Source organism: Oncorhynchus mykiss, chromosome 30 (assembly GCF_057628025.1).
Source record: "Oncorhynchus mykiss isolate SJ-2025 chromosome 30, ASM5762802v1, whole genome shotgun sequence".
NCBI classification, from domain to species: Eukaryota; Metazoa; Chordata; class Actinopteri; order Salmoniformes; family Salmonidae; genus Oncorhynchus; species Oncorhynchus mykiss.
This window is the reverse complement of record NC_143051.1, coordinates 26852501-26866228: the sequence shown is the minus strand read 5'-3', so window position 1 is coordinate 26866228 and position 13728 is coordinate 26852501. Positions and strand designations below refer to the sequence as shown.

General features: G+C 47.6%; 1 protein-coding gene across 13 annotated transcripts in view; it reads right to left on the bottom strand.

The window, feature by feature from the left end:
• The window catches only part of LOC110489414 (trafficking protein particle complex subunit 9), a 304212-nt gene that overhangs the window by 104496 nt on the left and 185988 nt on the right, over nucleotides 1-13728 (bottom strand). For all 13 annotated transcript variants that reach the window (XR_016493584.1, XR_016493586.1, XR_016493587.1 and 10 more), the window contains one exon: nucleotides 5276-5386. Coding sequence is in view for 6 of the 13 variants with exons in the window: in XM_090227935.1 (XP_090084061.1) it covers nucleotides 5276-5386 (111 nt within the window). In the remaining 7 variants the exon portion in view is untranslated. The remainder of the gene's footprint in view (nucleotides 1-5275; nucleotides 5387-13728) is intronic.

Here is a 13728-nt window from a genome sequence, read left to right as displayed (position 1 = left end):
AGATGTGTAGAATTGCAGGAAATAAGGAAGGAGGGGGGAACAGGATGTTCCCCAATGCTGGAATGGGGGCCCTGAGTGTAAATGTCATCAGGCAGTAAGTGTGGAAAGATTCATTTCAGATGGCTGTGCTATGGGATGTTGTTTCAAAGTTCTCCATCATCCATGTCTGTAAACAGACCGAGCAACTCAATGGGCCACCACTACAGCGCTGAAAGAACAAAACCTCAGGAAAGACCTGTGATTCAGACAGCGGTTTCAGGCCATGCAGGAAATAACAGCAGTCTGCAGGATGAATGGAGCAAAAAAACCTTAAAGGATATTATGGAGACTATCATGAGATACTCCAGTGAAGGACGTTCACCCTGAGCTTTTGTTCACACAGAAGAGACAGAGATATAAAAAGAAGCCCCTCAGGGATCTTTTCTGTCTGGCAGTCAGTTACAGATTAAACTGATACTTCAGGGGCTCAACTCACACACGGCACCTGCACATGCACACAAACACACGTCACAGCACGCACGCACGCACACACACTCTAGGAAGTCAGTATGGAGTTCAACAACCAACAATGGCTGTTGGCTCTTCTTCTCCAGATTCATTCGAATTAGGGCTTCTTTAGGCCTAGGGCACACGTTTCTTGTAGTAGTTGGTTTGGAAGCGCTCAGTGGCCAGTTTATTAGGTACACCACCGCGTTCACAAGAATGGTTCACTCCTACAGACAGTGAGTCACGTGGACGTGGCTTGCTATATAAAGCAGGCAGACAGTAATCGAGGTATTCAGTTACTGTTTGATTGAACGTTTGAATTGACAAAATGAGTGACCTAAGCGAATGAGCACAGTATGATTGTGAGAGTTAGTTGTGCTGCTTCCAGTACGTTAGAAATGTGTGGCCTCCTAGGCTATTCATGCATGACAGTGTCTAGCGTTTACAGAGAATGGTGTGACAAACAAAACACATCCAGTCAGCGGCAGTCCTGTGGACGAAAACAGCTCGTTGGTGAGAGAGGTCGAAGGAGAATGGCAAGAGTCGTGCAAGCTAAGAGAAGGGCCACAATCCTGCCCAACAGGATCTCAGAACCCACAACTCGTTGGTCATCGTCACGGATGGGCTCAAGCGGCAGACGACCATACCGGGTTCCACTCCTATCAGATACAAACAAGAAGAAGCGGCTCCAGCAGGCACGCCATCACCAACAATGGACAACTGAGGAGTGGAAAAACATTGCCTGGTCCGACGAATCCCGGTTCCCGTTGCGTCATGCAGATGGCAGAGTCAGGATTTGGCGTAAGCAGCATGAGTCCATGGCCATATCCTTGCCTGGTGTCAACGGTACAGGGTGGTGGCGGTGTGGGGATGTTTTTCTGGCACATGTTAGGTCCCTTGATACCAATTGAGCAACATGTCCATGCCCCCGAAGACTTCAGGCTGTTCTGGAGGCAAAGGGGGGGTCCGACCCGGTACTAGAAGGTGTACCTAATAAACTGGCAACGTGTATTTCATCGACAAGAACGTCACATTGGTTTATTTACCTTTATTCAGGTCTGCATAAAGGTGTTTCATTTTAACTGTGGGTTATGATCCCTTGAGATCTCATGCTGTGAATTTCATTAAAGTCATGAATAACATTGTGGCTGCCCATTCAAATCAAGACAAAACAACCAAACTACAATAGACAAGTCCTTCTCTCTCTATTCTCCCTTTTCCCCATGGTGCTCATACACAAAGAGAAAGAGAGACAAAAGAGGCTTTGGTTGAAGAGGCTGACAGAGGTCGGTGTTTGAGCTTTCTAGGGCTTCCAAACATCAGAGGGGCCATTTTCATTCATATCTCCTGCACCTCTCATCTGTCTTTCAGCTGTAATGAACAGGAACGAATGGTAAAGATCTGGAAGGCTGAGCGTTGGAAGATGGGAGAAGATGAAGTGAACCAGACCTCTTTCCTTCTTCGATGAACTCGCACGCGAGCAGCCGCGCACACACACACACACGAGCAGCCGCACACATATATTATAGAAACCAGGGCTTCAGGTCACTGGAGTGTTTTCCTGTTCTAATGTATGGAAGCTCAGGCAGGATTCAGAGCTGTGTCTCCACTGCGGCTGTAATACCAGCGATTAAAAATGAACTGCTGACCTGCCTGTAACCGGCTCACATGCACACTTTGAATTAAAAGTCTTGAAAAGAAAGCCCGACCTCTTGACAAGACCTCTCCGAAGGCAGTGGGTTCCTCATTCCTAACGTGTTACCATAGACAGGAGAACAGGGCGGTCCAAAGTCTTACTGTCACTTTCCTGGAAAAGCTAGGAGACCTCCCTCAACCCCACACCACCCTGTGTTGTCTCAGATGCAGGCCGTAAGAGAACATTCCTCTCCTGTAGAGTAAGGAACAACCCCACACCACCCTGTGTTGTCTCAGATGCAGGCTGTAAGAGAACATTCCTCTCCTGTAGAGTAAGGAACAACCCCACACCACCCTGTGTTGTCTCAGATGCAGGCTGTAAGAGAACATTCCTCTCCTGTAGAGTAAGGAACAACCCCACACCACCCTGTGTTGTCTCAGATGCAGGCTGTAAGATAACATTCCTCTCCTGTAGAGTAAGGCTTGTGGGTCACACGGTGTACACGCACACTCCCCACTCACGCATTCATAGCATAGCTGTGACAGGAGTCGTAACTCGTTCAGAGGAATAACAAGCAGTGTGCGGAAGAGAGGAGAGGAACGGAGGCAGAGAGAGAGGTTCAGAGATGGAGAGGGGGAAGAGAGGAGAGGAACGGAGGCAGAGAGAGAGGTTCAGAGATGGAGAGGGGGAAGAGAGGAGAGGAACGGAGGCAGAGAGAGAGGTTCAGAGATGGAGAGGGGGAAGAGAAAGGGAGAGGAATGGAGGCAGAGAGAGGTTCAGAGATGGAGAGGGGGAAGAGAGGAGAGGAACGGAGGCAGAGAGAGAGGTTCAGAGATGGAGAGGGGGAAGAGAGGAGAGGAACGGAGGCAGAGAGAGGTTCAGAGATGGAGAGGGGGAAGAGAGGAGAGGAACGGAGGCAGAGAGAGGTTCAGAGATGGAGAGGGGGAAGAAAGGAGAGGAACGGAGGCAGAGAGAGAGGTTCAGAGATGGAGAGGGGGAAGAGAGGAGAGGAACGGAGGCAGAGAGAGAGGTTCAGAGATGGAGATGAGGAACGGAGGCAGAGAGAGGTTCAGAGATGGAGAGGGGGAGGAGAGGAGAGGAACGGAACGGAGGCAGAGAGAGGTTCAGAGATGGAGAGGGGGAGGAGAGGAGAGGAACGGAGGCAGAGAGAGGTTCAGAGATGGAGAGGGGGAAGAGAGGAGAGGAACGGAGGCAGAGAGAGAGGTTCAGAGATGGAGAGGGGGAAGAGAAAGGGAGAGGAACGGAGGCAGAGAGAGAGGTTCAGAGATGGAGAGGGGGAAGAGAGGAGAGGAACGGAGGCAGAGAGAGAGGTTCAGAGATGGAGAGGGGGAAGAGAGGAGAGGAACGGAGGCAGAGAGAGAGGTTCAGAGATGGAGAGGGGGAAGAGAGGAGAGGAACGGAGGCAGAGAGAGAGGTTCAGAGATGGAGAGGGGGAAGAGAAAGGGAGAGGAACGGAGGCAGAGAGAGAGGTTCAGAGATGGAGAGGGGGAAGAGAAAGGGAGAGGAACGGAGGCAGAGAGAGAGGTTCAGAGATGGAGAGGGGGAAGAGAGGAGAGGAACGGAGGCAGAGAGAGAGGTTCAGAGATGGAGAGGGGGAAGAGAGGAGAGGAACGGAGGCAGAGAGAGAGGTTCAGAGATGGAGAGGGGGAAGAGAGGAGAGGAACGGAGGCAGAGAGAGAGGTTCAGAGATGGAGAGGGGGAAGAGAGGAGAGGAACGGAGGCAGAGAGAGGTTCAGAGACGGAGAGGGGGAAGAGAGGAGAGGAACGGAGGCAGAGAGAGAGGTTCAGAGATGGAGAGGGGGAAGAGAAAGGGAGAGGAAGCGACAGTGTCGGAATAATCCCATGTCAAGACGTACAGCAGCTCTCACTGTAAACAAATGTCCGACATGTCTTCATCAATGCAGAAGGAATGTGTGTTGAGAGATACAGCTAGCTACTGATTGAGCCCCCACTTAGTGTTCAAAGTCAACATTAATCTCGTCTCATACTAAACTCCAGTGACATGAGCAGCTCCATAGACATATTTAGAAAGTTTAGGTTACCTAGTAAAGGAGGATTTTAAAGGCATAGTTAACCCAAATCACAAAATTATGAATTGGTTTCTTTACCCTGTAAGCAGCCTATGGCCAAATTAAGACAGCAGTCCGTGATTTGGTTAGTTCACCTTGTCAATAGACTTCTTACAGGGTAAGGAAACCAATGTCATTTTGAACATTTGGGAGTACTACCCCTTTAAAGGGCGGCTCCAGAGGCTGTCGTTATTGACCCCCAGTAAAACACCCCAGAGCGGGATGTCAATAATGGACCTAACTACCATGGTTAGGTCAACAAGACAGCGTTGACCCGTCGGCACGAATCCATACTTAGCCATTACAGTCTCATTAACCCAACTACGGCTATTAGAACGCTGTTTAAAGCACCTGAAGACAGAAGACACACTGCAGGCTATATGTAGGCTATATATGTCACACGATACACACACAGAACATGGGCTTGGTCACAGTATACACAGTGTACAAAACATCCAGCACCCCCCCCCCCCCCCCCTTTTGCCCCCAGAACAGCCTCAATTCGCCAGGCCATGGACTCCACAGGGTGCAGAAACCATTCCACAGGGTTGCAGGCCCATGTTGACTCCAATGCTTCCCACAATTGTGTCAAGTTGGCTGGATGTCCTTTGGGTGGTGAACCATTCTTGATACACACGGGAAACTGTTGAGCGTGAAAAACCCAGCAGCGCTGCAGTTCTTGACACAAACCGGTGCGCCTGGCACCTACTACCATACCCCGTTCAAATCCACATAAATATTTTGTCTTTCCCATTCACCCTCTGAATGGAACACATACACAATCTATGTCTCATCAATATGGGACATCATTAAGGGATCATAGGTTTCACCTGGATTCACCTAGTCAAAGAGCACGTATTCCTAATGTTTTGTACACTCGGTGTATATCGTTCACTCATATGACTCTGACTGGTTGGATTTGAGTTTGTGTTCATATACGTTCATTCATTTACGGGCTCATGTTCAAACCAGAAACCTGGCCCACAATGTGTATACATTTAATACATGGAATGGACTGTTATCCACTGGCTCCCTGTGAATGGGCAGGTTAAAGGTCACATACCTCTGACACTCTGATGGGTGCAGCACCAGGTCCTGGTTGTTGTTGGCGCTGACCATCAGCTCATGTTCTGTTGAGTTGAACACGTCCAGCAGCAGATGGCACTGACGGGTTCTGGGGAGAAAGATAGAACCGGGTTAGAACCACACACACACCCACACACAAATGATGGGTACTGGGGGGGAGAGAGAAATGAAGTAATACTTGAAGTAATACAACATCCAGCGTGTAACTGTGAACGAGTGTCATGCCTACTCTCTTCAAATTGGAAAGAGAAACAGAACACAAACACACAAGCCAGTACAGTAGCTACTGTACACAGACACAGAACACTAGAATACACTGTTAAATTGATATTAAGTTGATTCAGAATTTACTGATATACCGAAGATTAAAAATGTAAAGGTTAGTTCAGTGTCCACTTAGCAACTCCGAGGATATCAGTCAGTCTCCCGGCTGGATACTTGTTGAAAAGGTTCACTTTTTAAACGTTTCTACGCCGACTACAGAGCCAACGTCTGCGATGTGGATGTTGCAACATTATACACTTCGCCCAGATGACTTTTCTGATAGTTTTCGCTATTAAGCTACTGGTGTGGTGAGCGTTTTAACAGCCCTGTTCTACAGTATGTCGCTCTCTCCTGATTGGCTAAGCTGCTGTGTCGGTGCTTCCTGATTGATGGTCCAGCTAAACTGTGGGGAGGATAAATCAGTTGTCTCCCCCCCCCCCCCCTCTCTCTCTTTTGGTACAACCGTTCACTGGGTTAATCATGTCCTCCTGCAGAGACAAAGAGACAGTTGGAGATGCATGGACGCTCCTGCTAGAAATATGGTATTTTAATTACTCTGACACTTTATTAGGGGGCCGGGACAAACTCTGATGAAATCTCCATTAACTCTGGGATTTAAGAGGAGGACAAAAGTAGAGTGGAAGGGCTGAGGACATGGTGTCTCTCTCTCTAAGAGGAGGACAAAAGTAGAGTGGAAGGGCTGAGGACATGGTGTCTCTCTAAGAGGAGGACAAAAGTAGAGTGGAAGGGCTGAGGACATGGTGTCTCTCTCTAAGAGGAGGACAAAAGTAGAGTGGAAGGGCTGAGGACATGGTGTCTCTCTCTAAGAGGAGGACAAAAGTAGAGTGGAAGGGCTGAGGACATGGTGTCTCTCTCTAAGAGGAGGACAAAAGTAGAGTGGAAGGGCTGAGGACATGGTGTCTCTCTCTAAGAGGAGGACAAAAGTAGAGTGGAAGGGGTGAGGACATGGTGTCTCTCTCTAAGAGGAGGACAAAAGTAGAGTGGAAGGGTTGAGGACATGGTGTCTCTCTCTAAGAGGAGGACAAAAGTAGAGTGGAAGGGCTGAGGACATGGTGTCTCTCTCTCTAAGAGGACAAAAGTAGAGTGGAAGGGCTGAGGACATGGTGTCTCTCTCTCTAAGAGGAGGACAAAAGTAGAGTGGAAGGGCTGAGGACACGGTGTCTCTCTCTAAGAGGAGGGAGGGACGCAGTTTAAAGGGACAGCCGAGGGTAAAGTGGTCCTTTGCAGGTTTGTGGTCTGGAAAGTAGGTGAGCCAGTCTTCCTACACCTTGCCTACAGTACATGGGTGATAGAATAGATTTTTGAGATCAGTTGCGTTTTGAGTAACTCCGTCTGCACAATGGACTACAGTACATACACTGAGTGTACAAACATGTTCTTTCCATGACAGACTGACCAGGTGAGTCCAGGTGAAAGCTAAGGATCCCTTATTGATGTCTCCTGTTAAATCCACTTCAGGAGAAAACCAGTTAAAAAAAAGCCTCGAGACAATAGAGACCTGGATTGTGAGGGTGAATAGGCTGGACAAAACATTTCAGTGCCTTTGAAAGGGGTATGCTATTTGGTGCCAGGCACACCGGTTTGAGTGTGTCAAGAACTGCAACGCTGCTGTTTTTTTAACGCTCAACAGTTTCCTGTGTGTATCAAGAATAGTCCACCTCCCAAAGGACATCCAGCCAACTTCACACAACTGTGGGACGCACTGGAGTCAACATGGGCCAGCTTCTCCGTGGAATGCTTGCAACACCTTGTAGACTCCATGCCCCAAAGAATTGCAGTTGTTCTGAGGGCAAAACGGGGGGAATACAACTCAATATTAGGAAGGTGTTCTAAATGTTTTGTACACTCAGTGTACACTAATCTAATTTCAGAGAAAATAGAGGAGCATTCTTAAAACTATTTATTTTTCCAAGGAATTATGTATTTTACCTGTGTGTGGAAAAACAAGAAAAGGAGAATGGCAGAGACAGGCTGGACGGGGGGGAGAAACAGACAGACAGGCTGGAGAGGAGAAACAGATTGAGACAAGCTGGAGAGGAGAAACAGACAGAGAGACAGGCTGGAGAGGAGAAACAGACAGAGAAAGACAGGCTGGAGAGGAGAAACAGATCGAGACAGGCTGGAGAGGAGAAACAGATCGAGACAGGCTGGAGAGGAGAAACAGACAGAGAGAGACAGGCTGGAGAGGAGAAACAGACAGAGAGAGACAGGCTGGAGAGGAGAAACAGACAGAGAGAGACAGGCTGGAGAGGAGAAACAGACAGGGAGAGACAGGCTGGAGAGGAGAAACAGACAGAGAAAGACAGGCTGGAGAGGAGAAACAGACAGAGAAAGACAGGCTGAAGAGGAGAAACAGATCGAGACAGGCTGGAGAGGAGAAACAGATCGAGACAGGTTGGAGAAGAGAAACAGACAGAGAGAGACAGGCTGGAGAGGAGAAACAGACAGAGAGAGACAGGCTGGAGAGGAGAAACAGACAGAGAAAGACAGGCTGGAGAGGAGAAACAGATCGAGACAGGCTGGAGAGGAGAAACAGACAGAGAAAGACAGGCTGGAGAGGAGAAACAGACAGAGAAAGAGGCTGGAGAGGAGAAACAGATTGAGACAGGCTGGAGAGGAGAAACAGACAGAGAGAGACAGGCTGGAGAGGAGAAACAGATCGAGACAGGTTGGAGAGGAGAAACAGATTGAGACAGGCTGGAGAGGAGAAACAGATTGAGACAGGCTGGAGAGGAGAAACAGGCTGGAGAGGAGAAACAGACAGAGAAAGAGGCTGGAGAGGAGAAACAGACAGAGACAGGCTGGAGAGGAGAGGAGCAATACACCTAGAAAAGCTAGGAAACTGTCCCTGATGAAAGGACTAATACCTTTGATGTTGTGATGTTAGGACAGGCATGAATGGACAGGGCTCCTTAATGTGTTTTCGTTATGTAACGTGTGTTCACACGCAAACACCCTCCACCCTCCCACAAACACCACCAGATAACGAATGTCTCCCATTTCTGGACAGCGCTATGTCACGCTGACGAATGAGCCGTGAGATCAGCCATTCACCGTTAATGATTGGTGGAGAGGCCTCCCATCCCGTCGGAGAAGAATAACTTACCAAACTTGGCAACCCATTCACCAAACCTGGCTGTCCACAGTAGCTCATCACTTCTTAGAGCCGCCATTGACAGCCAAATGAGCTTTTAAACAGATGGACATGCAAATCATCTGACTGGCTGTCTCCCCAAACAAATCCACAGCCTGCAAACCCTGAGACTATGGATGAGACCACTTCTGTCACTCCTACAGCTAGCTTATTGTTATTCAGAGTCTCATCTGAAACAGCAACACACAGGTGGCTTAGCTAGCCTAGTACTGTGTAGGTTGGTGTCTGACTTTGAGGTGTGGTAGTGGTCAAAATGGCTGCCATCACCACAGGATAGAAAAGAGGAGGAGAAGAGAAGAAGCAGCTCAATGGCTGGTCAATCCACAGGATCCACAATCAATATGTGCTGATTCCACAGCGGCTCCTCTGGCACAATATGTGACAATACGCCCTCAGCCCTCCTATACACTCCCACGTCAAATAAATATGCTTAATTAGGCTTGGGCTGGTTGGATTTAGAGTGCTGCCAATGTGTTGCTATCTTTAGAGTGTGTGTGTGTGTGTGTGTGTGTGTGAGAGAGAGTCTGTGGGGAACAGAGCACATAGAAGGCTCGGCTACTAACAACAGGTTTAGACTGAAGACTGAATCATGTCCTGGTAACATGGAACATCTGTGCGTGTGTTTGTGCTCGTGTGTGTCTGACAGTATGGAACATTATGTCAGATAACAGAGCCCAGCTGCTGTATGCAGTACCGGTACGGTTCCAACAGGTTTCTACCATGAATGGATCATTGACTATTTCACACATACTGTGGGGAGAACAAGTATTTGATACACTGCCGATTTTGCAGGTTTTCCTACTTACAAGGCATGTAGAGGTCTGTAATTGTTATCATAGGTACACTTCAACTGTGGGAGACGGAATCTAAAACAAAAATCCAGAAAATCACATTGTATGATTTTTAAGTAATTAATTTGCATTTTATTGCATGACATAAGTATTTGATCACCTACCAACCAGTAAGAATTCCGGCTCTCACAGACCTGTTCGTTTTTATTTAAGAAGCCCTCCTGTTCTCCACTCAATACCTGTATTAACTGCACCTGTTTGAACTCGTTACCTGTATAAAAGACACCTGTCCACACACTCAATCAAACAGACTCCAACCTCTCCACAATGGCCAAGACCAGAGAGCTGTGTAAGGACATCAGGAATAAAATTGTAGACCTACACAAGGCTGGGATGGGCTACAGGACAATAGGCAAGCAGCTTGGTGAGAAGGCAACAACTGTTGGCGCAATTATTAGAAAAAAAAAAGTTCAAGATGACGGTCAATCACACTCGGCCTGGGGCTCCATGCAAAATCTCACCCCGTGGGGCATCAATGATCATGAGGGAGGTGAGGGATCAGCCCAGAACTACACGGCAGGACCTGGTCAATGACCTGAAGAGAGCTGGGACCAAAGTATCAAAGAAAACCATTAGTAACACACTACGCCGTCATGGATTAAAATCCTGCAGCACACGCAAGGTCCCCCTGCTCAAGCCAGCGCATGTCCAGGAGAAGGTAATGTGGTCTGATGAGACAAAAATAGAGCTTTTTGGTTTAAACTCCACTCGCTGTGTTTGGAGGAAGAAGGATGAGTACAACCCCAAGAACACCATCCCACCCGTGAAGCATGGAGGTGGAAACATCATTCTTTGGGGATGGTTTTCTGCAAAGGGGACAGGACGACTGCACCGTGTTGAGGGGAGGATGGATGGGGCCATGTATCACGAGATCTTGGCCAACAACCTCCTTCCCTCAGTAAGAGCATTGAAGATGGGTTGTGGCTGGGTCTTCCAGCATGACAACACACAGCCAGGGCTAACTAAGGAGTGGCTCCGTAAGAAGCATCTCAAGGTCCTGGAGTGGCCTAGCCAGTCTCCAGACCTGAACCCAATAGAAAATCTTTGGAGGGAGCTGAAAGTCTATATTGCCCAGCGACAGCCCCGAAACCTGAAGGATCTGGAGAAGGTCTGTATGGAGGAGTGGGCCAAAATCCCTGCTGCAGTGTGTGCAAACCTGGTCAAGAACTACAGGAAACGTATGATCTCTGTAATTGCAAACAAAGGTTTCTGTACCAAATATTAAGTTCTGCTTTACTGATGTATCAAATACTTATGTCATGCAATAAAATGCAAATTAATTACTTATAAATCACACAGTGATTTTCTGGATTTTTGTTTTAGATTCCGTCTCTCACAGTTGAAGTGTACCTATGATAAAAATTACAGACCTCTACATGCTTTGTAAGTGGGAAAACCTGCAGTGTATCAAATACTTGTTCTCCCCACTGTAGGTGGGGAGGTACAAAGATAGTCAGGTCATAATTATTGGCACCCATTATAAAGACGAGCAAAAAAGACTGTATAAAATGAATCCAAATACTGAGCTATATTTCATGCAAAAAAAGAACCAACATAACTTTATACTAATACAATCGTTCAGAGAAAGAGATTTTGTCCAACAAGTAACACAAAAAAATCTAAAAAAGATATTGGTCAAAGTTATTGGCACCCCTGTTTTCAATACAATAGCACCCTGCCCTTGCAAGAATGACGACACTGAGCCATTTTCTAAAATGTTTTATGAGATTGGAGAACACATGAGGAGGGATGTTAGGTCTTGACATTTGGTTATTACTTGTTACATTTTTTTTTACCTCAGTATTTTGATTTATTTTAGAACATTTACTGCTCATCATTATCAAGGGTGCCAATAATTTCAGATGTGACTGTGTTACATATACACACTGAACAAAAATATAAACGCAACATGCAACATTTTCAACGATTTTACTGAGGTACAGTTCATATAAGGAAATAAGTCAAATGAAATACATTCATCAGGCCCTAATCTATGGATTTCACATGATTGTGCAGCGGTGGAGCTATTGGTGGGCCTCGATGGGAACTTGGGAGACAGGCCCACCCACTGGGGAGACAGGCCCAGCCACTGGGGAGACAGGCCCACCCACTGGGGAGACAGGCCCACCCACTGGGGAGACAGGCCCAGCCACTGGGGAGACAGGCCCAGCCACTGGGGAGACAGGCCCAGCCACTGGGGAGACAGGCCCAGCCACTGGGGAGACAGGCCCACCCACTGGGGAGACAGGCCCACCCACTGGGGAGACAGGCCCAGCCACTGGGGAGACAGGCCCACCCACTGGGGAGACAGGCCCACCCACTGGGGAGACAGGCCCACCCACTGGGGAGACAGGCCCAGCCACTGGGGAGACAGGCCCAGCCACTGGGGAGACAGGCCCACCCACTGGGGAGACAGGCCCACCCACTGGGGAGACAGGCCCACCCACTGGGGAGACAGGCCCAGCCACTGGGGAGACAGGCCCACCCACTGGGGAGACAGGCCCACCCACTGGGGAGACAGGCCCAGCCACTGGGGAGACAGGCCCAGCCACTGGGGAGACAGGCCCACCCACTGGGGAGACAGGCCCACCCACTGGGGAGACAGGCCCAGCCACTGGGGAGACAGGCCCAGCCACTGGGGAGACAGGCCCAGCCAATCCGAATGACTTTCCCCCCACAAAAAGGCTTTATTACAGACAAATACTCCTCAGTTTCATCAGCGGTCCAGGTGGCTGGTCTCAGATGATCCCACAGCTGAAGAAGCCGGACGATGGAATGTCATTTCTCTTTGCTTATTTGAGCTGTTCTTGCCATAATATGGACTTGGTCTTTTACCAAAAAGGGCCATCTTCTGTATACCACCTCTACCTTGTCACAACTGATTGGCTCAAACATTTTAAGGAAAGAAATTTCACAAATTTACTTTTTAAAAAGGCACACATGTTAAATGAAATGCATTCCAGGTGAAATGCATTCCATTCTATTCCATTGTGAAATTGGTTAAGAGAATGCCAAGTATGTGCAAAGCGGTCATCAAACCAAAAAAGTGTAGCCATACTTTGAAGAAACTTAAATATATTTTGATTTTGACACTTTTTTGGTTACTATAAGATGATGGCTATGTCATAGTTTTGATGTCTTCACTATTGTTTTACAATGTAGAAAATAGTAAAAATAAAGAAAAACCCTGGAATGAGTTGGTGTGTCCAACATTTTGCCTGGTACTGTGATAAACACATACAGTTGAAGTCAGAACTTTACATAAACCTTAGCCAAATACATTTAAACTCAGTTCTTCCCAATTCCTGACATTTAATCCTAGTAAAAATGCCCCGTCTTAGGTCAGCTAGCATTACCACATTATTTTAAGAATGTGAAATGTCAGAATAATAGAAGAGTGAATGATTTACTTCAGCTTTTTATTTCTTTCATCACATTCCCAGTGGGTCAGAAGTTTACATACACTCAATTAGTATTTGGTAGCATTGCCTTTAAATTGTTTAACTTGGGTCAAATGTTTCGGGTAGCTTTCCACAAGCTTCCCACAATAAGTTGAGGTGAATTTTGGCCCATTCCTCCTGACAGAGCTGGTGTAACTGAATCCCGGTTTGTAGTCCTCCTTGCTCGCACACGCTTTTTCAGTTCTGCCCACAAATGTTCTATAGGATTGATCCACATCATTTTCCTTCCTTATGTTACCATCTATTTTGTGAAGTGCACCAGTCCCTCCTGCAGCAAAGCACCCCCACAACATGATGCTGCCACCCCCGTTCTTCAGTGTTGGAATGGTGCTCTACGGCTTGCAAGCCTCCCCCTTTTTCCTCCAAACATAACGATGGTCATTATGGCTAAACAGTTCCATTTTTGTTTCATCAGACCAGAGGACATTTCTCCAAAAAGTATGATCTTTGTCCCCATGTGCAGTTGCAAACCGTAGTCTGGCTTTTTTATGGCGGTTTTGGAGCAGTGGCTTCTTCCTTGCTGAGCTGCCTTTCAGGTTATGTCTATATAGGACTCGTTTTACTGTGGATATAGATACTTTTGTACCTGTTTCCTCCAGCATTTTCACAAGATCCTTTGTTCTTGTTCTGGGATTGATTTCCACCTTTTCCACCAAAGTACGTTGATCTGTAGGAGACA